The 24,849-nt window shown below is 31.7% G+C and overlaps 1 protein-coding gene across 5 annotated transcripts in view; it reads left to right on the plus strand.

The window, feature by feature from the left end:
* The window catches only part of Grx3 (Glutaredoxin 3), a 71,523-nt gene extending 47,550 nt beyond the window's left edge, over positions 1 to 23,973 (plus strand). For 3 of the 5 annotated variants that reach the window (XM_035362308.2, XM_035362293.2, XM_035362277.2), the window contains 3 exons: positions 7,767 to 7,856; positions 11,730 to 11,874; positions 23,834 to 23,973. In XM_035362308.2, the coding sequence (XP_035218199.1) occupies positions 7,767 to 7,856; positions 11,730 to 11,872 (233 nt within the window). In that variant the 3' untranslated portion in view covers positions 11,873 to 11,874; positions 23,834 to 23,973. The remainder of the gene's footprint in view (positions 1 to 7,766; positions 7,857 to 11,729; positions 11,875 to 23,833) is intronic. The other 2 variants (XM_035362284.2, XM_035362301.2) reach the window with 2 other exon arrangements.
* Positions 23,974 to 24,849: the final 876 nt, after the last annotated feature.

Consider the following 24,849-nt stretch of genomic DNA (forward strand, 5'->3'; position numbering starts at 1 on the left):
GATTTTAACGTTTTTTATAATACTTTCACTTAACTGTTCAGTGCTTCTTAACACATTCAATTTTTGTTGTTCTATATTAATTTCTTTTAATTTTTTGTTAGCTTTGTATTTAAATGTAGTTATTCTTTCACGATATTCGTCAACACCGTTTAATTCCTGGTCTAAATCCTTTAAGTCTATTAATTTTTCTTTATCGGCATCTATTTGTTTTAACTTGTTCGATTTTTCATTTAAGAGTTCTAAGGAAATTTCTAGTTCGTCTGCATTCACTTCTGTTTTTGGTAATTCAGTTTTGATTCGGCCAATTAATTTTGTAACGGCAGCCCTTATGTGGCCGCGTTTCCTTTTCAATGTATCAATGAATTCCGTCATTGTTTAATATTCAATAATTCAACAAGTATCAGCAATTCGCTAATTATTTATACTTATGTATTATCGATATCACTGACATCAATTTAGACAGTTTCAATAGTTAGGAAAACCGCAGTTACTGGCAGTCCCTGTTCGGATGCCACATTAAAAATTTTATCAACTTTGTACTATTAAAATTTTTTGATCATTAAATAGATAAGTGAAAGTTCACTTACCTTCTAAATAGGGCTGCCCTGAACTGCCTTCTTTCCTTCTTGTCAGTATCCGTTTCTATGATGAAATTCGATTCACCGCGGAACACAGCTATAAACTTTTTTAAGAAATTTTAATTCATATGAAAGATATCTACAAAATATTTACAAGTTATAATGATTACAAGCATTATTTATACGGAGACAGTCTATTGTTTCAACATCTGTTAGACACGTCAGCCATTCAACTGACTACTTTTAGTCTCTTTCGCCAGAGGGCGTCCGTGGAAGTAAAGTTCTAGTAAGCAAGCACAACAATATGTTTTGAAAGTAAACTTTCAAAACATATAATGGAGAACTGAAATCCAAGTACAAAATAATTTTAATGAAATTTTTTTCTATATTATTTTAAGTATTAATAATTATTTATTAAATTTAGTGAGATTTTGTTGCTTAAAAAATAACTAAGAATATCAAATAGTTCCATAAATCTTTTCAAGCATTTCCCTTTTAACAACCATCTTACTTCAGAGTGAAGTCACATATAGTCTTCATTTTGTTCTTCACAAAATAACTTGAATAGCAGTTCACATTTGGCACTATCTTTAATAGCATTGATACACTTTAAAACTGAATTTAGTACTTCATTTAGGACAGGCAAAATGTTTTTAGCTACCAGGTTTTCCTGTCTCTGTGACACTTAACCGACGAGACACTTAATCAACACCAGTTAGCTGACAGGACACTTAGTCGATAGGACATTTAGCCAACAAGGACATTTGGCCGACAGGACATTTAGCCGACACAGTGAGTTAGCCCTCAGAACATTTAACTGTCAAGACATTTGGTCAACAGAGCATTAAGCCGACAGTGATGTTTACCTGACACACACCGAATAATTATTTAAACTTAACTATCAATTACAAAATTTTTCAACTTCTCCATAGGTTCAATATTTAAGTCACTTTTTCATCTTTCAGTAAAAGTCATTTTTCGATTCTTAAATATCTCATATACACTTTTATTTCTTGTGTAATTTAGCATAGTATGATGTATATCGTGTTGTTTGGTGTATATTTCCCAAATTGGAAAAACACTGAAATTTCTCGTCAGGGAATATGAATTAATTTTTGAAAGAAAAAAAAATATTTTAGTTAAGTATGATGGTCACTTGCTTACATCTTAACACGGGGTCCGCAAAAGTTGTTCGTAAAGCTTCTTCGTTTAATCAATGGGGTTCCTTTTGAACACTTTCACATCATTTTTCTTGTTTACTTAATGATATTCATTTTCCAATCTCGCTTTTCCTAATTCTTTCAAATTTTTTATACTTTTACGTTTCATTACTATTTTACTCAACACATCATGCTGCATTCCTTCCCTTATGAAATTGTTTCACTCCTCCCGCTACTGAAATTTCCTTTCCCAGTCATGAAAAATCTCAATAATGCAATAAAAGTTATTGTTATTTTTTAATTATACTTTTTATAGAAACATTGGCAGTGAAGGGTTAGTTTAGCAAATATATTTTATTTTGTTATTAAAAGCAGTTAAAAAAGAGAATTTTTAAGACAAGCAAAACTTTAAATTATTTATGACCTCTATAATTGGCAGTTCATGTCACTGTTCTTGAGATAAAAATAAACATATAGTAACTGACCTGTTTTTGGTCACCTCTGCATCGCTTCCGTCCTTTGGAATCCAGCTTTTACCGATATGCCATATAATCGTGATGGTTGCAGCTGTATTTCAACAGAATTGATAACATCGCACTAGTGCGATACATCAGTTATAAATGGTATTGAACCCGTCTTTGTAAACATTTTTACTTAACACTTTTCACCATATTGAGACAGTTGAACAAATGCAAAATTTTTATTTCTAAAAAAGTCATAATTATATGTGTGTGTATTCGAATATATATTTATCGTGTACATAGCTCTAATTTTTCAAAAAGCGAAATTTATGCTCCTTTCGGCTCAAAAGAAGGTGTAAGACATCGAACTCTAGCAACAACTGTTATTGCTAAAAGTAGAATTTACTAAAGTAGGTTCAATAGGTTCCACATACTAACAGACATTCTTGTATGCACTAACTCCTCATTCTATTTAAGTAAAATGGTCACCCTATTTCTGCTAGCCCCAGCAGCATCCAAATGGTAAAGTTACTGAGCACTGGTAGTTTGGTCAGAATTTTTAACCCTGCGAATGGAGTGGCTGCATGTGTGACGTGTATATGATACATATTTCCTATGAAAGTCCTCCACGAAGGTATCCCTTCCTTTATGCAAACAGTTCTCTGTCTTTGTCGTAATTACGTAAACAAAAGAAACGAAACCAAACCTACTTCTGTTAGGTGGCCACAGGCCACGAGTTTTGATTAAATTCTCCTCTATAGTATGACTTTACCCAGATTTAGCGACGAGTAATGAAATTTGATAACTAGTCTGAAGAGTACGATTAACACTTGCATTATGAGCAGTAAATGGAGACTTTAATGTTATACTTTTTTCAAAATTTTCTGGAAAGTTTGAAAATAATTCAAATCTGAATTAATATGAGCATTATCTTTCGCCTTCAAATGTGCCTCTAGACAACCTCCTTTCATTTATTCATTGGTCAGACATTGTTCACATAAAAGACAAGAAGGAGACCACTCATTGCCTATAGCGGGTATAAAACCAGATTTTAACTCTGAATAATAACAAACTTTTTTCTTACTTGCATTTCACTAAGGGCTGAAAGTATTAATGTAAGATCAATGAAAAAACCTTATCACACCACTAAATATAAACAAAGTGGTTGCCATTCAAGGGAAGAATAATATACCTGTTGCCATTTCTACAGTAAAAAATAAAATGAATTCATTGGCTGACATGTGCACAAAATGTCACCTATTTAAATGCCTTTTAAAAGTCCATGCCTAAAGCAAAAATTATTTATAGAATATTTAAAATGCACTGCAATTTAAAATGCATCACTTGCATCACTTAAAATTTAAAAACTTTTTTTTACATTATTCTTTATTTTTTTTGGGGGGGAAATGAAATTTAGCCTTCTTGAAAAAAATTTGGAAATTTAAATGTCCCTTGTCCACTTAAACTCTGGACGAATTCATTTTCAAATTGCTCCCTTAACAATCAAACTGCCCCCTTGTTGAGGGGGGTCCCACGTTGGGAAACATTGCATTAAACTTCATGATAAATTATTTTTCATTTACTATTTTATGAGTTTTAAATAAAAGCTTATTTTATAAACAGTTTATTCCCCTTCATAGGTGTCATCAATCAGTCATAAAATAAACTGTTAAAATTGCTGAATATTTTATTAATTAAATATTAATTGCAAATAAAATAGTAGCAATTTAAGTTCTATTTAATGTGTAGTTTGCATGCTTAATTTTGGAGGATGATTTGAATAGTGACATCAATAACTGTGGAAGTCTCTACCTTAACATTTAACAAATTGTACTATGTGAAAAGAAGCCTCTTTGTAATACGAATCATTTTGCAGAACTGGTATTAAAAAAAATTCCTCTATCTACTCCAACAAACTCTCCATTAATATGAATGTTCTTGACTTTATGGAAATTCTACAATTCTTGTTGTAATTTTTATGACAATATTATAAGTATAGTAGCACTGGAAATTAATCATTCATTATATTGAACAGTTTACATCCATTTTCATGTAGAAAATAATGAAAGCAAATGAAATTTGTGTGTTTTTCTCATAGGTTGTACTGCAAAACATTGAAAAGTGGAAAGACTTAAATTATTATGCCTTGTTTAAAAATATATCATGCTAAGTTAAAATATTAACTAGTATGTAGAAATTTCAAGCTATTAGGGTGTTCAAATGAAAAGGTACGGAACAACACTATGGGTATACTGAAGTCTTTATTCAAACGAAATCACCACAGGCCTGAGCACATCTATCCCACTGTTTCATGTTCCTCTTCCCAGAATTGTAGCTGTGACAGGAGCCAGTCCTCCACTGTGTCCTTCAACTCCTCGTCCAAGTTGAAGTGCTTTTCTTTAAGATGTCAATTCTCACCAAGTCGTTCACCTTGTGATTGAGTTCGGCTGTGATTACTGTTTTCTCTCGGCCTGATCTCAGGTCATCACTGAAACATCACGAAAATTGGCACTCCACATTCTCACTGACTTATTGGACACACAGTTTGCTCCATATATGGCCACTATCCAGTGATGAATATCTCCCGGTTTAACCCCTTCCATAGTCAGAAATCTGATAATATTTCGCTGTTTCTCAATCGTCCAATTTTGCAGTGTGAACACCAAGATGTTATCACACACACTGCTGCATGGATTGGATGGAACTTACAACTGCCTGCTTCACTCCGGCCTAATGTATGGGTGTTTGCACATGCGTACAACCACGTTGAACACTACATTTGGTTCCTTAGATGTCTCACTACATTATGCAAAAGATTACGATGTTTTGTACTTTTTCATTAAAACACCCCTTATATATAACATATGTAACATAAATTTTCTGCATGAACTAGCATATATGAAAAACTTAGTATTAAAGGAGTAATGGTAATTTTTATATATTTTAGTCCCATTTATTTTATTCTTGGTCAATAGGTTATTTTTGATGCATATTTAATCTAAAAATTTAATTTTCTTAAAATATTTGGAGGATTTTTTTTTTTAATTTCTCCCGTTTACCTCATGTTCATTATAATAAATGAAATTAGTTCTTTGCTAATGAATAAATAAGCAAAGCTTATCTAATTACCTTTTATTTAATTTTTATTCTGAAAGCACAGTATACAAATCTGAATTCAACAGGGAAAAGCACTTCTTCTCACTGTATATGTTGTTATGTAAATTGTAAAAAAATTAAGAGAATTTGCAAATTATGTCTATTTTTTAAAAAAGTACTGAACCAAAGGTGCTAATTATGCCACCAAAAGAATTATGTAAATATCAGAATCGAATACGTAAGTGTACATGTGTGTCTGTGAACCTGTGATTGTGTAGGGGATATAAGCACACAAGGTTTTTTTTGTGATTTGTGCTTGTACTGCTTTTTGACATTCTCCATGTTTCTTCTGAAAGTTGGATAAATTTTATAACACATCAGATAAGATGAGTAACCATGAACATATGGGGGACAAATGGAGAATTGTTGGTAGATTGGAGGCAGGCCAATCAAAAGTGTAGGTGGCTACAGAGCTCAGTGTAACAACTTGTGTCATTTGCAGTTTGTGGAAAAAGTTTCAAAGCACTGGATCCATGTTGAAAATTCCTGGACAAGGTCGACTCTCAACAAATGAGGATCATTATTTGGCACTTTCCAACACAGCGCTGTTACAGCTTCACAGCTCTCTGACACGAGCTGTATGCTGCTACTGAAATCAGAGTTTCACTGTCTCCAATTGCTCAAAGGCTTCATGAGATAGGGCTCTATGCCAGAAGACCTGCTGTTTTTATCCTGCTCACTGCAGCACACAAGAGAGTGTGTTCTTTATGGTGCAGGCAACGTGTACTTTGGACCAGACTTTAGTGGAGCACTGTTCTTTTTACAGATGAATCAAGATTCAGCTGGGATGCTTATTCTCAGCATACCTGTATCTAGAAAAACCCTGGAACATGATACTATGTCTTCTTCAGCAGAAACAAAATTGTTATAATTTTGGAGGTGTAATGGTTTTGGCTGGCATTATGTTGGACAGTGATACACCCTTGAATGTGCTTGACAAAAGTTTCCCTGACTGCTATGAGGTAGAGTTCTTATATCCCTATGCTTGATATTTTGGGAATATAGTTGGGTCTGAGTTCTTGTAAATGGAATACAGCGCTTGTTCATATAGGGCTCAGCTGGTCAAAGATTTCTTGGAAAATGAGGATTTTCACCACATTGGCCTGCAAGATCTCCTGACCTTAGCCCTATAGAGCATGTTTGAAATACTCTTAGGAGGACAATTGCATGTTGCCATCCGCCTCCAAGAACCATCGCAGAGTTATAATCTGTCTTATTGCAGGAGTGAGATTTACTGCCATGGGGACACCTCAGCTGCCTCCTGTTCAGTATCCCATGATACAAAGCAATGCCATCTGACTGTGAAAGGGAAAAATACTCCATCTTAGATTCATTTTCAGTTCGATATTACAATGTGGATTTTAGACATCCCTGCTGTCAGAGCTTTTATTGATAATGATTCGTACATAAAATGAGTTCTGAATGATAGGTCTCTTTCTGTTATAAATGTATATTCATACTAAATTTCATTAAAAAAATCTGTCCAATAGTTTTCTTGGAAATTCAGCATAATGTGCTGATTCTATTTATTTTGGATGCAAGTGTAAATTGTCAAGCATTTGTTTTATTAACTTATTTGATCTCATTTAAATTAGCATGACTTCACTTAAAACTGAAAGTGAGTTATTTCAAAATTACATTTCATGTAATTTTGAAATAACTCACTTTCAGTTTTAAGATTATCATTTATTGTTCATTTTACAAATACAGTTAAATCTCATTTAATTAGGCTAATATTAGGGTTTAAATCCACAGTTAACTCAAATTATCCCATCGCCATTAATCCAAAGAGAAATAAAATGGAAAAAAGACCAAAGAAAGGAGGAAAATCCATATAATAATTAGCAGAAAACTACTTGTGTCATAGGTTGGCAAGTAGGAGAAAAAACAGAAAAATGCAATAAAGTTTTAGTTAATCAAACAATATGTATGAAGCTAGACAGTTCCTCAAAAATCCATAATCAACCAGCATTCTGCATCTGTGTAACAATTTACCTGTACTTTCAGCCATTTAATTGGGAGAATAACTTTATTTGGTTACATAAATTAAACCAGTATTCAAAATAAAAATAACACTCTGTAAGTAAAGGGAAAACAAACATTAGAAATTAAGTTACAAATAATATTTAAAAACAATACTTATAAGAAAACTTAAATGAGTTCAAACTCTTATAAAAAAGGTGGTACGAACTTTTTGCTTTTCAACAGAATACTTCAGCTATCAGTATTAACTCCATGCATTTTTGTTTCACTTTTTGTAATTTATGTAGACAGTTTTGCTTTGTACTGAAGGTTTTTTTGATAATTTTTCCATCATTTCATGTTAAACAAATTTGACTTTCTTTTAACAGGACCTGTTAATCAGACATTAATGTTTGTTAGAGAGCTTATTAATATGAATTGTTTTCTAGGTTTTAGCAAACAAGTTATAGCTCTGTTAGATTCTCATAATGCAAAATATGAAACATTTGATATTTTGGAAGATTTTGATGTTCGAGAAGGTAATTTGTTCTCTTGTTTTCATTTTAATTGCACAGCATAAAACAAAACAATGAAGTATCCCATTTTTAATTTGTTTAATTAAAACAATGAAATCTAATGTTAATAAAATTAGTCATTATGTTATATAAATTGTAAAGTTAAGTAATTTTTTATTTGAAATGAATTACTTTGAGTACGTTCCAGTTTAAAAAATGTAGCAGTCATTAGGAAAGTGTTTTAATTATACCAATTATTCAGCTAAAATCTTTAAAGATGATCTGAAAATTATAATTTTTTTTGCCTTAAGCGTAGTTCAGCTTGAAAATTAAATCACATAATGTTTATGTTAATTCAGTTATCCAGTTATATTAAGATGGCTTTTAATAACTGATTTTCCAATTTATACAATTAATAACTGAAGACATTTATATATGCAAAATAATTAGTAAGAATTCAATAAATTAAGCATTTAGTGAAAAGTAATTATATGTAAATTTCTCTTCTGTTTTGGTTTATTTTTCTTTAATTTTTTGAAATGGGAATTTGCTTGTTTGAAATGTTTTGGTTTTAAAATTCTTTGTTGCAATTAGTTGAAATTTATTAATTATGAATTTCAATTTTTTGTCTAAAATATTTTATTATTTTTAACCATATAGTTTTGTTAAAATCAAATGTGATAAACTAATGCAGTACAAAGTCCGAAATCCGGACTCGTCGGGACTTTGGCAATTCCGGATTTGGGATTTTTCCGGATAATAGATCATCAGTTTAAATCTAGTAAGATGGCCTGTAGAAATTATGAAATTAAAAATATGAAATAATAAAGTATTTATGATCTAAAGAGTATAAAAATTTATAAAAAAAAAAGAGGCTTAATATTTATATTTGTTTACCTTATTAAACATTTCTTTAAATTTAATTTATTTAAGTTGCTTCCATTTTTGTGCTAATATTTTCTCTTTAATTCTGTAAACAGGCATAATCTCTTGTTCAGTTACATTGTTGATGTCCTGTAACTGCCTTAGTAACTTCTCTGTCACTTTCTTCACTATCGGTAGCTGTATTTTCTGGATCTACAACCGTACTACAGATTTCGTCATTCATTAATCGATTGATGATTGAGAAGCTTTGTCATCACAATAAAAAACTTCTTTTATATCATCTTCATTTATTACCGTTTCTCCACATTTGTTTACAAAATACGTTAATTGAAAAATTTCACCTTTGTTGTGTGATATCCGAAAACCTTTAAAATTCATGACTATCATCATCAAATTTAGCTGTTGTTCACTATACATATTTGGCTATGCATCATGAGCTTGATGACTAATGACAAGTTGTTCTGTTAAATTTTATCTTGCTTCTATCATGCACTGAGACAATTAAGCCTGAATTGTATTAGTTTAGTTATTTATTGTACTTATGTCCATTTCTTGCACATTTTCCTGAATAAATAAATTCCTACATATACTTAATCCTTATTGAGGATACCTTACCACCTGATGCAATCTCTGTGGGTCCTAAGTTCTGCGACCCGGTGTGGCTATACGAGCCCTGGCGCTGGTTCTGGGTTTATGTGAATAACAAATCAGTTATTCTTAATTCAAATAGCCCTAAATGTAATCTTTGGGTCTATGAGTACCATCAACAAAATCTTTTTTTAGCATATGGAAAGAAATTTTTGTTAAATTTATTGTCGTTAAAAATTTTTAGCACATTTAACTTAAATCTGTAATCATCGCCAAGCATAATGTCAGCATAAAAGGTTATGGTACTCCTTTATTATTAAATTACTAGCATAAAAAAATTGTTTAGGCATCCCTACATGAGTCACTGCTCAAGTTGTTATGTGTTGATAAACATGCGGTGATGAAAGGAAAGTATAATAAATAATGATTCGCCCGGTTGGTGTCAGATCAATGATGTATCTATGTGACATGTTTCGGTTTGAGATGTGTGCCAAGCAGATACGCAGCAACGGAGCCAAACTACTGATCGTACAAATTTATGCTAAAATGATTGTATCTTCAATAACAAGGTGTTTTATTTAGTATCGAAGTGAAATTAAGAAACGGGACTCTCTAGATGTTTTATTATTTTTGAGGAGGGCGGAATAAAATGCGCATGTGTAAAGCCTACGAAAAAAACGTTATTGCTGATTTTGAGGTGAAGATTTTAGATCATTCCGGATGTTGGACGTCCGGATTTCGGACTTTGTACTGTACACTATTTCATGTAGTGGATAATTAATCAGGGAAACCAAGTATAATGTAAAGTTCCCTTATTTTAAGTTTGGGATCTTTACTGTCACTTTTCCCTTCCATTTTCCCACCAGTATACAAACTTTGTTCGCTTATATTTAAGGTGATGTTTTTAGTTTAGTAAAACAAAACATGTTGCCACTCGAGGCCATGTTACTAGGTTGCTAGATAAGATACGATTTATAGTCTTTGGTCATGCATTATAATTGCTGATTGTTGAATTCCGTGCCGGTTAAGTTTTGAATCAACTTCACATTAAACTGATTTGTGTAGCTTTTTGCTACTAGTTTATTTGAATATAAATTTTACATTTGAATTTACTGTTACCTTAAATTGTAGAAACATTAGGATTTTTTGGAAGCAAGAGACTTGAAAAATGAGCCATGCCCTCGTCGGGAATTGAACCACGGACTTCTGGAATACGCGCCGAGCATGCAGACCACTACACCAGGAAAGCATGCTAAGAATCTAATCTGTGCAAGCATTGCCGGGATATCACCCAGAGTACAGCTTATCTGGCTGAATGAAAATGTGCCAAAAGGCGAAAGATGTGTACTCATCGTGACAGCGTAGCCATAAGAATGTCAAAAGTGTGTAAAAGGCAGGCGATCGATAGCTAAATTCTGTGATTGAATGCGGCCGTACGAACCCTGGGGCTGGTTCTGGGTTTATGGGAATAGCAAATCAGCTATTTTTAATTTAAATAGTCCTAAATGCAAACTTTGGGTCTATGAGCATCATTAACAAAATCTATTTTTAGCATATGCAAAGAAAGTTTTGGTAAATTTTTTCTCGTCAACATTTTTTAGTGCATTTAACTTAAATCTGTAATCATCGCCAAGTGCAATGTCAACATAAAAGGTTACCACACCCCTTTATTATTCAATTACTAGCATAAAAAAATTGTTTAGGCATCGCTACATGAGTCATTATTGAATTTGTCTTGTCAAGTTGTTATGTGTTGATAAACATGTGGTGATGAAAGGAAAGTATAATAAATAATGATTCACCAGGCTGGCATCAGATCAACGATGTATCTGTGTGGAATCTTTCGCATTAAGATGTATGCCAAGCAGATATGCAGCAACAGAGCCAAATTACTGATTGTACAAATCTAGGCTAAAATGATTGTTTCTTCAATAACAAGGTATTTTATTTAGAGTAAAAGTGAAATTAAGAACCTGGACTCTCCAGATGTTTTATTATGCTCGGAGGGGGGAATCAAATGCACATGCGTAAAGCCTGCAACAAAAAGTTGTTGGTGGTTTTGAGGTCCGGATTCCTGTATTAGCAAAAGCAGTATGGTAAACTGTTGCTTTATGGTAAAGACATGGTTTAGCATACAGAAAAAAAAAGGAGGAAACCAAGTATTCCTGTTATTCTTAAAAGCTGTGGCTTCAATCTGGATAGTTGGAATTCTGCCATTTATTATGGCAAAAATATATAGGAAATATATAATAAAAATATTGCTTTCTTATGATCCAGACTAAAATAAACTTTCTCTTCCTTAATTTCTATGTAACGTTGACTACCATATAGCTTAGCTTTTTGTTTCAATTTGATTGATTATATAAATTTATATCACAAATGCAGCTGTGATGAATATTCTAAGAATCCTTCTTATATTTTTAGGTCTAAAGAAATTTTCAAACTGGCCAACATATCCTCAGTTGTATATAAATGGAGAACTCGTTGGCGGCTTAGATATTTTAAAAGAATTGTCACTGTGTGGTGAACTAGATACACTCCTGTCTGATGCAAAGTCTGGACATTAATGGTATTATTTACTTTGTAAATGCTCATATGTGATGTTATGAATCTGAAAGAGTAACAAAATTAGCTAATATAATACTTTTTTGTAAAGCATATTTTTGCAACTTGTTGCTATAAGTTATGTGAAAGTTCAGAAATATTTTGTGTAATTAAAGTAGATGAACATGAATCTAATGAGTTCAGTCATGTTACTTTGGTATATATAGGTTTAATTATTAAGTATTATTACTTTATCATATAAAATAAAGTAAAGAGAATTTCTTTTTACCTCTTGATACTTTTTTCTTTGTTTTTTTCTTCACACTCTTGTTTGTGATCTTATATGAGATCATTTTAATTGCTGTAATTTAGCCTTTTGTTATCAATAAAGCTTTGAGACCATTGTAAAGGAAATTTTTCTGTTAATTACATTTGCTATAATCTTATTTTTACCTATCATCATCTTTTTATTTATTTATCAAATTACATACATTCTGCACAAGCTCAAATTTCAAATATTTTTTCTCTTTTTGAAAAATTCTTTGTTTATCTTTAAATCATATTTTAATAATATCATATTTTAATTCTTGGGGGAATTACTGTCATTACTTTCTTATCCGCATTTAAAATACATCAGCAAAACTGAGTTGAACAGAAAAACTTTACATTTAAAGAACAAAAATGTTTGTGTCAGAAGCTGAGTAATTAGAAGGTTTATTGCTGTTACTTATATAGATATTCTTTTAACAATTGTTCAGCTGAAAATAATCAGAGCTTTTTTTCAGTTGCTGAGTTTGACTTTTGGCATTTGTCAAAATTGTGTTAATGATTAATTAAAATCTCTTTCTCTCCAAAATGTGTAAAACTCTTAATGTTTTTTTCCCCCCTTCTTTTCTTTCTTTTTCTTTCTCTCTCTCTCTCTCTCTCTTTTTTTTTTTTTTTTTTTTTTTTTTTTTTTTTCTGTTTTATTCCATAAGTGGGTCTGCAGTAGCTGTTTCTTTCTTTCTTTTTTTTTTTTTTTTAATTATTATATATACTTTACATTTTTTGTATTTGCAAATTTCTGGCAAGAAGAAACATGACAGGCAGTATGATACGAAAGTACAGTACCCTGATAATGGAAGGGCAGGAAAAGTCATAGGCTCAGATAAAGGGGCTCTGAAGTTTAATTGGCATGAAAAATCAAACGAGGTATTTTTAAATTTAAGATTTTATAGGCATATTGTGGTTAAGATGCCATGTATCACTGAATTATGTTGCAAATACCAGCTTTCCTGAGTCTAATTCATAGTGTCAGCTTAGTGACTTGAGTCATATTAGCTAGAAGTTGATTTTTTAGCAGAATTTAAGAAGTTAAAATTAATTAACATTTTTTTAAATTAATTATTGAATCTGTCTTTCATTCAGTCTTTTCCCAGTTTCAGTTTTCCTCCAGTTTCTGTTGCACATCTTGCCATATTTGCTAGTAAAATTGAGAGACTCCCATAACCTAATTTTTGTTTTCCAATTTGGTTAAATTTCAAAAGAAAAGTGTATTGGTAAACAGTTGCAACTCCAGGATTTTCTGGAATGGCTATGGCAAGGCTAAATATCTAAAACTGTCTGTACAGTCAGTTTTAAATTTTGTCCAGATCATTGCTGAATGCAAAAGGATATTAAATTAACTAGTGAAAATAAAGACTGAATTTAGATTTCTCTCAAATGCACCATTTAGAAAAATAGTGGATCATTAAGTGTGGAAGGAAAAGAAAATTGATAATAGAAGGAAATAAAAATTAAATTTGCAGAATTTAATTTTGTTATTTATTTTTATTTGATTTGAACTGTTTTACTCTATTGCAGAAATCTGTAGAATTTCTTATGAAGATTTAACCCTTTTGAGACGAACTTCTGTTTAAGACGTTCCATTGGAATGGATGGGTATCAAAAGGAATCTTCTCACAGGATGGCGTTTTTTTTCATCGCTAAACCTAACTTTAGGGGTTTGGGAATCCTAACGTCATAATTTTGATTACTATTTTAGAGTATTACTTAAACTATCATATATGTTAAAATAAGCATTTAATAATCTTTTTCCTTTACATGAAAATATGTAAAAAAAAAATTGCTTAAGTTTAGAAATAATTTTCAGAAGCATTATTGAAATTATTCCAAAGTTTTAATTGACAAAATACATTGATAAACTTTGATATTAATAAAAATAATACAAGAAAGACTACAAAAAAGAAGTAACAAAATCTTTCACGGTAAGTGAAAGGCAGGCATTAAGTGGGCTCAGTCTCTGACAAAATGTTCGTATCAGTATTCAGGGTTCGTAGCGGTCCTTACAAGTGCTTATAAGTCCTTATATTTGAAAATAAAATATAAAGGCTCTTATAGGTGCTTACTTTTTCTTTAAAGCTCTTATTTTTTTATTTTTAGTGCTTATTTTTTGCTTTTAGTGCTTTTTTTCCCCCTTTTTTTTTAATGAACGTGATTTTTTTTCCCATACCAAAGCCGAAACTAAATAAACAACTTTTCTTGCTTATATGCAACATCAGATGGTGAATCATACTCCCGGAAATTGCTTTTCCCCCCGTTCTCTGCATTACTCTAACCCAAGGATGTCAAACTTGCGGCCCACGGGCCGCATGCGACCCACAAAAAATATTTTTGCGGCCCGGCCAATATATCGGCATATAATAATATATAATAATAAAATAACATATCGACGAAGAAAAAAATGAAATGTTTACTGCTAAGTAATTAACGATAATTTATTCAGTGTTGTTAGATTACTCACAGCGAGCTGACACACACACAACTTAAATTTAAAATGCGTGTGAGTAGCTTGCATTCAGCTACCTTCGGCTTTTGGGGGACACGTGCACTCAGAACTTGTACGCATCCCCCGATAGCCGAATGTGGCCGAACTCATGGTCTCAGTTTTCCAATCATAATTTTGTACGATATATTGGTGCATGAACGTGCATGCACTTTGCTTTATTATTAATTATTACTTAATTCATATTGTTATGGATTTCATAGTTATATATTTATTTAGTTTTTTTTACTTAGAATTGTAATTAGATTTGCTTCATGTTGCCTTAGCAATGCAGACGATTTTTGAAAAGACAGCTGCGTTGGAAGGTTAAAAATAGAACAGCGCGTGCATTTAATACCTAATAAATAAATATCTCGTAATTGCTGTTGCCATCCACAAAAATCCAGATATTTATAGATGTTTCCAGTATATTCGAGAAATTAATTATAAAGCTTATAAAAGCCGAGAACAAACAACTCATCTCAGTAGTAGCTGTAATTCTAGCGAACTGTTTGTTTACTTAATGCTGGGATTGATTTGTAGCGATTTCGCTGTGAGATAGAATAGTTTCTCTGTTTTGAATTGATTTTTGCTAAACATTTGACATTTTGTGATGTTGTTAGAATATTTTTGAAGAAATATTTCAGCATTTTGATTTATCTCTTGTGGAAAGAATAAATTTTCGTTAACTTTTTAACGTTAACCGTGTTTATTCCAGCCCTTTGTATTCAGTATGTCTATATAAAAACCAAGTGGTAGTAAAATTAAACGAAAAATCGCTGATGAACATAGAATATTCCAAGTAAAATGAGAATTAGAATATTTTTGCTGTGAAATAAAAGATAAAATAATCTGCTTGATATGTAATAATACTATTAATGTATCAAAGTTATATAATATTAAACGTCATTACGAACAACACAAATCGAAATATAACAGTTACGAAGGATTAATGAGATAAGAAAAGTTGAAAGAGCTCAAGTTAGGAGTGAAAAAGCAACAGTCCATGTTTAGTAAAGTATTGCAAGAAAGTGAAGCGGCGGTACATGCAAGCTACGTCTTGTCCAAGTTGATAGCTAAACATTCGAAGCCTTTTACTGACGGTGATTTCATCAAGGAATGCCTAATGAAAGCTGGAGAAAATGTTTGTCCTGGAAATGTGAAGGTTTTTCAATCAATTTCATTGTCTCGAACTACAGTTGCGGAAAGAGTTACTGATTTAGCTGCGAATTTAAGTGATCAGATCAAAGCAAAATCATCTAGTTTCGAAAGTTTCTCTATTGCCTGTGACGAGAGCACAGACATTAGTGGCAAAGCTCAATTAGCAGTGTTTCTTCATTCTTGTGACAAGAATTTTAACATTTTTGAGGAATTACTGGAACTAATACCGATGCCTGGTACTACCACAGGAGAAAATATATTTACTTGTGTTTTTGGACTTCTGCAGAAATACAATCTACCTTTGGCAAAATTAAATTCTGTAGCTACAGATGGCGCTTTATCAATGACCTGGAAAAACAAGGGCTTCGTAGCATTACTAAGAAAAAACTTAGTGAAATTCACGGTTCAAACATTCATCATATGCATTGTATTATACATCAAGAAGTTCTATGCACGAAAGTAATAAATATGGAGAATGTTTTGTCATATATAAAAAAAAGTTATAAATTTTATAAGATCTCGAGGTTTAAATCAGCGTCAATTCACTGCTTTCTTAAGTGAGTTAGTGAATATTCGGGTTTGTCCTACTATGCCGAGATACGTTGGTTATCTTGCTCCAAGATTCTCAAACAATTCTGGGATTTGAAAGAAGAAATATGTCAGTTTTTAAAAACGAAAAATCAAGACGTAAGTTTGTTTTACGATCCAATATGGATACAAGATTTATGTTTATTGGTTGATATAACCAAACACTTAACCGATTTAAATTTATAGTTACAAGGAAAAGATCATATCATTACATATGTTTGACATAATTAAAGCATTCAAATGTCAACTAGTTCTTTGGGAAAAACAACTTAAAAGAAGATTTGATGCACTTCTCGACGTGCAGCGTGAACAAATCAAGTTTAGATGATACTTGTTCATATCAAAAATACGCAGAAAAAATTGCAAATTTAACAACTGAATTTGAAACGAGCTTATGATTTTAGTTCCCTCGAAGACAATGTTTTTTGTTTTCTTCGATTTTCTCAATAAGTATTGACTCAGTACCCAGCCATATGCAAATGGAGGTGATCGAGATTCAATGCAACTCAAATTTGAAAGCAAAATTCATTGAAGTGGGCGTGCCTGAATTTTACAAATGTTTACCAGCCAGGTTTGAAAATACTTGAAAATTCGCATATGAAATTATTTCCATGTTTGGTAGCACTTATCGGTGCGAGCAGTTATTTTTCAGTCATGAAAGGTAATAAGTCTCCTATTAGAAACTGTATTAATGATGCTCACCTTGGGTCAGCGTTGAAAGTTATCACTGCAAACAAAATTTCTCCCGAAATAGGAAAGATAATAGCAGAGAAGAGCAGTCAAGTATCAGGACGTGAACATTACATTTTTCTTGTTCGTTTCTATATAAATATATATATATGTTTATTATTGTAATATTCGAAATAAATCTACCTTTCTATGAATATTGATCCCCCCCCTGCCTAAAGTTAAACCGTGTTTGTTTGGCCCAAGTGTACCTATGAGTTTGACATCCCTGCTGTAACCTATGGTGCGCGCGTGAGTACAGACAGGTGCACGTTGTTCAATTGGTCAAAGAATTGCGAAAACGGTAGAAAATTCTGGTACATTCGGTATTCTTTTACCTCCCACCCAAATACTACACATGTTTGAATTTCTATCAAGATTTTAATAATTTGCATTCTCGTTCCGCGTGGTCAGTTCATATTCGTGTTTATTATGATCATTATGCTTATATTATGAGTATATGCATGAATATGTATAATAATATAGTTGCAGTAACTGCTGAAGTATAGATAAACTTCCAAAAATGGGTGTGTTTTTACACAGATTAGCTTTCTAGGGAATAATATTCAGAATGGCTTAAATAAAAGGAAAGTAATCGAATAGTCAAAATAATTTCTCTCTCTTTCCCCCCCCCCAATACTTTATACAGAACAGGGGTTGGGAGGTTCTCCACTTTCCACTTTCTCCGCAAAATCTCTAATATTGAAGCAGCAGATTCCCCCCCCCACACACTGTCCAATCTGGATTGAATAGGACAAAAGTTTTTGCGGTCTACCCATCCTAAGCAAAGATTGATTCTATTCCGGAAATTATCGCAGTCTGTTGAAAATTAGAATCAGAAACACCCCAAATTAGTAAGTCTCTTTCTTTTCCTTTATTTAGTTCTTTATTCTCCGAATACCGGCAGCTGTTGATTCCGATTGCATAATATCACATGTGGAAGAATTACGCCGCACGTATTGTGCAATAACGTTTGCGGTATTTTGCAGAGATAATTAATTTTGATGTTCAGTCTGAGATTTGTTTATGAACACTTAACAGAGTTTTACTGTGCTTTCTAAGCAGAATATTTCTCAGTTCCGTTGGTCTGTTTTTATATGATGCACATATTGAAATGTCAAAATCATTTATTTAGCCGAGAAATCTAAAGAATGGCTACTATCTCCCCCACTCCTCTTTTTCCTGTTACTATCCGGAATATTCGGCAATTTCCGAGTATACGGGTTAGTTAAGCTTTTACTGTTATATGAGACTGCATGAAGCAATTTCCCATCTTCTGATTTCAGAAATGTGCCTCTTTTTTATTTAAATTACTTTGCTTGGAATATATGTTATGGGAAAATTGTTATGCAATGAAAATTTTGAAATTGTTCAGAATTTTGATTTAAGTTAAATTATTTAAATATTAATATGAGTGGGAAAATGAATTGTATTTTTATTAGGTGCCAAACGAATACAATTAATATGGCTTATTATTATTTATTTTCTATATTTTGAACTGAAATTTCATCATTAAATCTTGTAATATAGTTTAGTTTTGCATAGTTTTTTTTCTCCTTCTCATTGTAAACTAATTCTGTAAATTGAACTGTCATTTAAAATTTAAAAAAAATTAATTGTTTTCTATGGTTGAGGTAATGCTCATTTTCTTAATAAATATTGCATTGTTTATATTTTGAATTACAAGTCTAATTTTTCTTTTAAGGTTATGCAGTTGCGTATAATGTAATTAGACAGGTGCTTATTTTTTCCTTAAAATGTGCTTGAAAAGTGCTTATAGGTGCTTATTTTTTAACTAAAATGTGGCTATGAACCCTGGTATTGCTAGAAATATTGCTGTCTAACTCATCTAACAGAAAATGAATAATCACTGTCATCCATGTCACCAACTGTCTAATTTACCATGCGAATATATCCTTCCTCTCACAAATAATGCTTTCTCACCATAATAAACTGTAGTCAAGACTTTCTGAAATAAAAAGTTAAGTACATAAAATGTAAGCCATAAAAGCAATGCATAATAGAACTCCAGATAGTAAACCTAAAAGAACCTACATGGTAGCGAAAAAATAATTAAAACAAAGGATTTGAAAGGATATCAGAAACATGAATGGTTTATATCACATGGTGAGTTAGAGACAAGCTCTGTTTCTTTACATTAACAGAGTTGCCAACTCTCCCGATTTAGGCGGGTGACTCCCGATTTTTGGTCGCTCTGCCGCCAACCCGATTTACAATATATTTCTCCCGACTTTTTCTTATTCTTAAAATTTCTCACGATTTTTATGGAACTTGGCTTAATACTTTGTTATATGAACCAAAAAAAAAAAGATTTTGGACGTCTGAAAGCAATTGAATTTATTCTAGACTATATCTAAAACAAAACCTTGCGAATCAGATAACTTCTGCTTTGTGAGTGAGAGCATATACGTATCCAGGAACATCGTTCTCCAGTTCTCCAATGGGTATCGAGCTCCACTGGGTGTCATCTGGCATATATTAGCCAATAAGGACAAAGCATATTGTTATTTGGATGTTCTTTAGTTATTTCGTTCATTTTGTCCCGAGTTGTGTGAGTACACACGTACCTTCGGGAGATAGTTTTAGAAATTATCATCTTTTGTTATGTCTGCAAGAAAGGTGAAATACTTGTGTACGTTTCAAAAATCGTACACAATTGACTTTCCTTCCATTATTTCCTCAAGGAAATGTAATAAATTTGCGATGTGTACAGCCTGTCGTCGCAATTTTTCGATTTCACATGGTGGAAGGGTGGATGTTCTCAAACATGTGCGTACACAAAAACACAAGGACAACATGAGTTGTTTTGAAAAAAACGGAAAATTAAATTTTTTTCGGAAACAGAGGACCAAAAAGTTATTAATGCAGAATGTCTGTTCTCTGCCTTTTTAGTGGAGTACAACCTGCCTCTGAAAGCATCGGATCACGCTGCAGCTTTATTTAGAAAAACGTTTCCCGATATAGAAATCGCTAAGAAATACTCAATTGCAAGGACCAAAACAGGTGCAATTGTTAAAGAAATGGGTTTGAAATATAAATCTTCAGTTATTGATTGCATTAAAATAGCTCCGTTCTGCTTCTGTACGGATGGAAGCAATGATACTGATTCAAAACTGTATCCAATTATTGTTTCTTTTTTTAATCCAGATTCTTCAGAAATTGAGTGCAGTTTATTTTCTGTCCCCACTTTAGAAGGCCATTTGACAGGCTTTAATATAGCACAGCTAATTATTAAAACTTTAAAAGAAAATGCAGTCCCTCTGGAAAATTGCTTAGCACTTGGTGCCAAAAATGCACCAGTATTGGTAGGCTTGAAGACTGGTGTTGCAGGCATCTTAAGAAAGAAAAATTCAGATTTGCAGATTTTGAGGTGCACCTGTCACCTGTTAAATTTAGCAGTTGAAAAAGGGGCAGCTTCTTTACCAATAAATGTGGATGAACACATTGTTGATATTTGTTATTATCTTGAAAGGAGTTCTAAAAGGAAGGAAAAATTGAAACAGTTCCAACAGCTGCATAATACTGAAATGAGAAAAAATTTTAAACATGTGTGTACATGCTGGCTGTCTTTAAAGAAATGCTTATCTAGAATCCTCGATCAATGGAACCCACTTCTTGCATTTTTTAAAGAAGAAGTAAATGCTTTGAGGGTTAAGATAAAAGGCTCTATTGAAAGTTATAAAATACCTAAAGTAAATGGAGATGTAGTTACTACTTCCATTGTTAAAAATAGGTTTGAGAAAAATAAAGTAATTTCTGCACCATTCAGCAATTCAACTGGCTGTTTTCAAAATAATACTGCAAAATATAAGCTTAAAGCTGATACAAATTTCTTTCAAAATAAAAAAAAAAAAAAAAATTGCTCAACACACAAAACATTTTCCGATTACTGTAAGTTTATCTTGTGAAGAACGAATATTTTTTTTTTTTTTTTTTTAAATAATTTATTTTGCCATCATTCTATGTTTTTAACGCAGTTCTACAAAAAATTCCATTAATTCATGTTTTGCAATCAATGATTTATGATATGTTTAAAGACATTTTATCAAAGTTTGTAAAACCAGTGTATGTTTTGTCTTGTAATTCTATATATGATGTAATTTATGGTGAAATAGAAGATCAGATGAAAGATGAAGATTTGGTAATAGGAGCTGCAACTACAAAAGTAGTGGAAGAAATTTGTAGTTTGATTTTTGTCTTCTTCTGAGAGAAGAAAATAGAAATAAGTTTTATTTTTATATTAGAAGTTACTTCTGTGGAGTATGTGATTACATACTACATAAATTTCCAGTCAATGATGAAGTGATTTTGCATGCTAAAGTTGCTGATGTTTCTGCTCTAGCAAATGCATCGTTTTCTGATATAAGGTACTTTTTGAACACATTTCTGTTCAAAAATTCTGAGTTACTTCATTTAGTCATAAAAGATGATGATATTGATGTTGCCACTGATATATTGCAGTCGCAATTTTGCAGTTTACAATTAGAAAACTTGGATGAAATTATAAAATTAGCTAGAATTGACACCCAGTGGAGTTTAATTGGAAAACTGAAAGGTGATGATGGATTTTAAAAATATAGTGAACTGTCTAGAACTATGTTGGCCATCTTGACAGTTCCCCATAGTAATGCAGAGTGTGAGAGGATTTTCAGTGTTGTTGCGAAAACCAGGACTAAATTTAAATCTAATATTAGTGATGACATATTAGAAAAACTTTTATTAGTGAAAGCAGGGCTACGTGGCAATTGCTATGAACAAAATTATGAAGTTTCTTTCTTAACGAAAGCAAAATCTGCCACTGTTGATAACATTTGTACGGAAACTGATTAAAGTGTCTTTTGTTTGTTTGTTTGTTTGTTTGATTGTTTGTTTTCTTAAATGATGCAAGTAATAAAAATGTTTTTTATGTGTAAGATATTTTTGTGTCACTTGCATTTAAGAATTAGTAACTATTTAAAGTTAATTCATTATAAAAAACTATATTTTAATCATTTAAAAAGTCTTTTTAACATTGTGAAAAGTCTCCTGATTTTTGAGTGTCATATGTTGGTAAGTATGCATTAAGCTTTGCCATCTTTCCCATAACAGTTGACACCAACATTATGCAGAATGTGATTGAACTGAAGGTCAGGATCCTAAAGCTATATTCATTTCAAAAGTATCCTGAAACGTTTAATTAGTATTCAGTTAAGTTCTGCCCTGATTGGCATAGTGGTTAGCGGTGCTGGTTGTCGTGTCATTGGACTTCTGGAGAAAAGCTCAAATGTTCATAAGCATATAGAGTCTATGTAACAAAGGGACATTTAAAATACTAGTGAGCTGAAAATCTTTTTAAAGATTTCTTGCTATAATAGTAGGGAAAGATGGGTGGGGAAACCTTTGGATGTGCCCTTCTGGTTATTTTCCATCAAAATTGAGTCTGAGCTTCCACTTCCCATGGGTGTAATTCAGTCACCCTCATTGGTACAGCCTGGCCAACATTGGAAATGGGATGATTAAATGGCCAATGGGTTTCCACCTTTCCCAGTGAGTGCATTAAGTTGCAAGTATTCAGCCATTTAGAAAAACAACTTACAATCAGCAAGTTAATATTTGCATTTAATTTTGTTTTCAATCAAACAGTACATTATTAAGTTTACCTGCACAATTGCATGCACATTAGTTATTAATTTTTATTTTGATCATATTTAAAAGAACTTTGATTAATAAAAGCTTTTCTTCTGTCCTCAAATTGTCTGATCATTATGAAATTTTAAGAAAGTTGCAAAATAAAAGAAAAGTAGCCCAAAAGCATGAAACTCAGAATACCAAGTTAAATGTCAAATTTACATCAGCATCACCTTTAAGTAGTTTAACATTTTAAATCATGCAATATAAAATGCCCATTTTTAACATTTCAAAGTTAGCAGCTCTATAGATGTAGCTAAGGTTAAAATCAATCAGCTTCATTGAATTTTCATTGCTGATTTGTCTGATTGATAGTTTGATGATATAGAGAGTTTTGCAGAACTTAAAAATTTGATTTTCGTAAGTGATTTTTAAAGTTATTTTCCTTCAGTCCCCCCCCCCAAACAGCTGTTGTGTTACAGAATCTAAGGCTTTTCTTCCTGCACTGAAATATTTGCCAGTGCTTAATTGTGATAGCTTTGTTATTTGTAATGCTTTTGTAGTTATTACTGTTATCTTCATTTGTGAATGGTATTTAAATTTAATAGATTAATATAATTTTAATAGCAACACATATAGTAATTTCAATACACTAGTAATTTTAATAGCAACACATACATAAACAAAAAGAAGGAGAAGAAAAAAGAAAAGTTTTTGTTACAGTGTCAAAAGAAGACTACCAGAATTCATGTTTATAAAAAGAATTATTAATGTCTTTGGCATTTACTTTTATTACATAATTTATCAAAAATAAGGTTTGTTAATAATCTGTTAGGTTTGATGTGGCAAAATTCAGTTTTTGTTTGGTGTTCAGATTTTAATTTCAAATATCAAACTTGAAAAATGCAAAACTTAAACATAAATTTTATTTATATTAATTTGCTCTAAATTAGCACGATCATTTCTAAGAGCAAACTATATATGTTTTATTATGAGATTGTATTTTTAAATGTTATAAAATCCTATTGTTTATTTATGTTATTGATTGTTGCTGTAATTCCTCCCCTTCTAATTTCAGAGTTGTGTCTCTTTTTATATCTAATTCCAGTGTGAATCAAATCCTGCTACTTCATTCATCAAGAATTTGACTCGGATAAGAAGCCATTAAAATTATGTGACATTTATGTACACTTTCATTAAACGTACTCTGAGAAAGAATTGCGTATTGTATTACTTATTTCTTCACAACAAGTTTGATCTAATAATAACAAAAATGAGATGTATAGTAAAAAATAAAAACTGCACACACTTTTGGTATATAAGCTTGAAGTTAAAAACATTATTTTCTTCATAATGGGGGGATTTTTGTTATGTGTTTAATTGAAAGATGTGTGTGTGTGTGTGTACACATGTATTCAAATATGCATATATGTGTGCAACAGTGTAAATTATTGTAAGAGCTAACATAGCAACAGGTGAATAACTAGGAAATTTTATAAATTAAAAAAAAAAAAGTAAGAAGTTGACTGGTTTTCCTTTTGCATGGTCTTTTATGCATAGAAACACACCAGGGGGGGAAAGTTCACTTATATATATTTCATAGCTTCCAGCTCTATATGATTTTACTGGGAAACTCCCAATTTTTTATCACATCTGCTGGTAATTCACCAAATCTTCAGTTTTTTTTAACCTTTACTAAAAAAATGTTTCCCAGCAATAAATTAAATTTATTGAATTAATGAGATTTAAATTGTGTTAATTTGATTCTCCCACCCTTATAAAATTTAAGTAGAAAAATTATATTGAAAATAATTTCAACATGATTACGATAAGGTCCTTCATTTCTTACAGCAATTGATTCTTGCAAAACATCCCTTAGTAGTGAGATATCAGCATGCTTATAATATCACTTGATGCATTTGCTACAATAGGCTACATTTGCTTTTGAATTTCTGCCATTTTGCCGTACTTGTTTCCCTTATCCATAAATGGGCCTTTGAAATTATTACAAAACTTTCTCAATTTTCCTTCTGGTGCATATGAAAGAGAATATTTAATTTTCAAAACTCATCTCCCACCTTAAAATTAACTTCT

The sequence above is a fragment of the Stegodyphus dumicola genome, chromosome 2, assembly GCF_044657685.1.
Source record: "Stegodyphus dumicola isolate Sdum_Otavi_A_Nest chromosome 2, ASM4465768v1".
Taxonomy (NCBI): Eukaryota; Metazoa; Arthropoda; class Arachnida; order Araneae; family Eresidae; genus Stegodyphus; species Stegodyphus dumicola.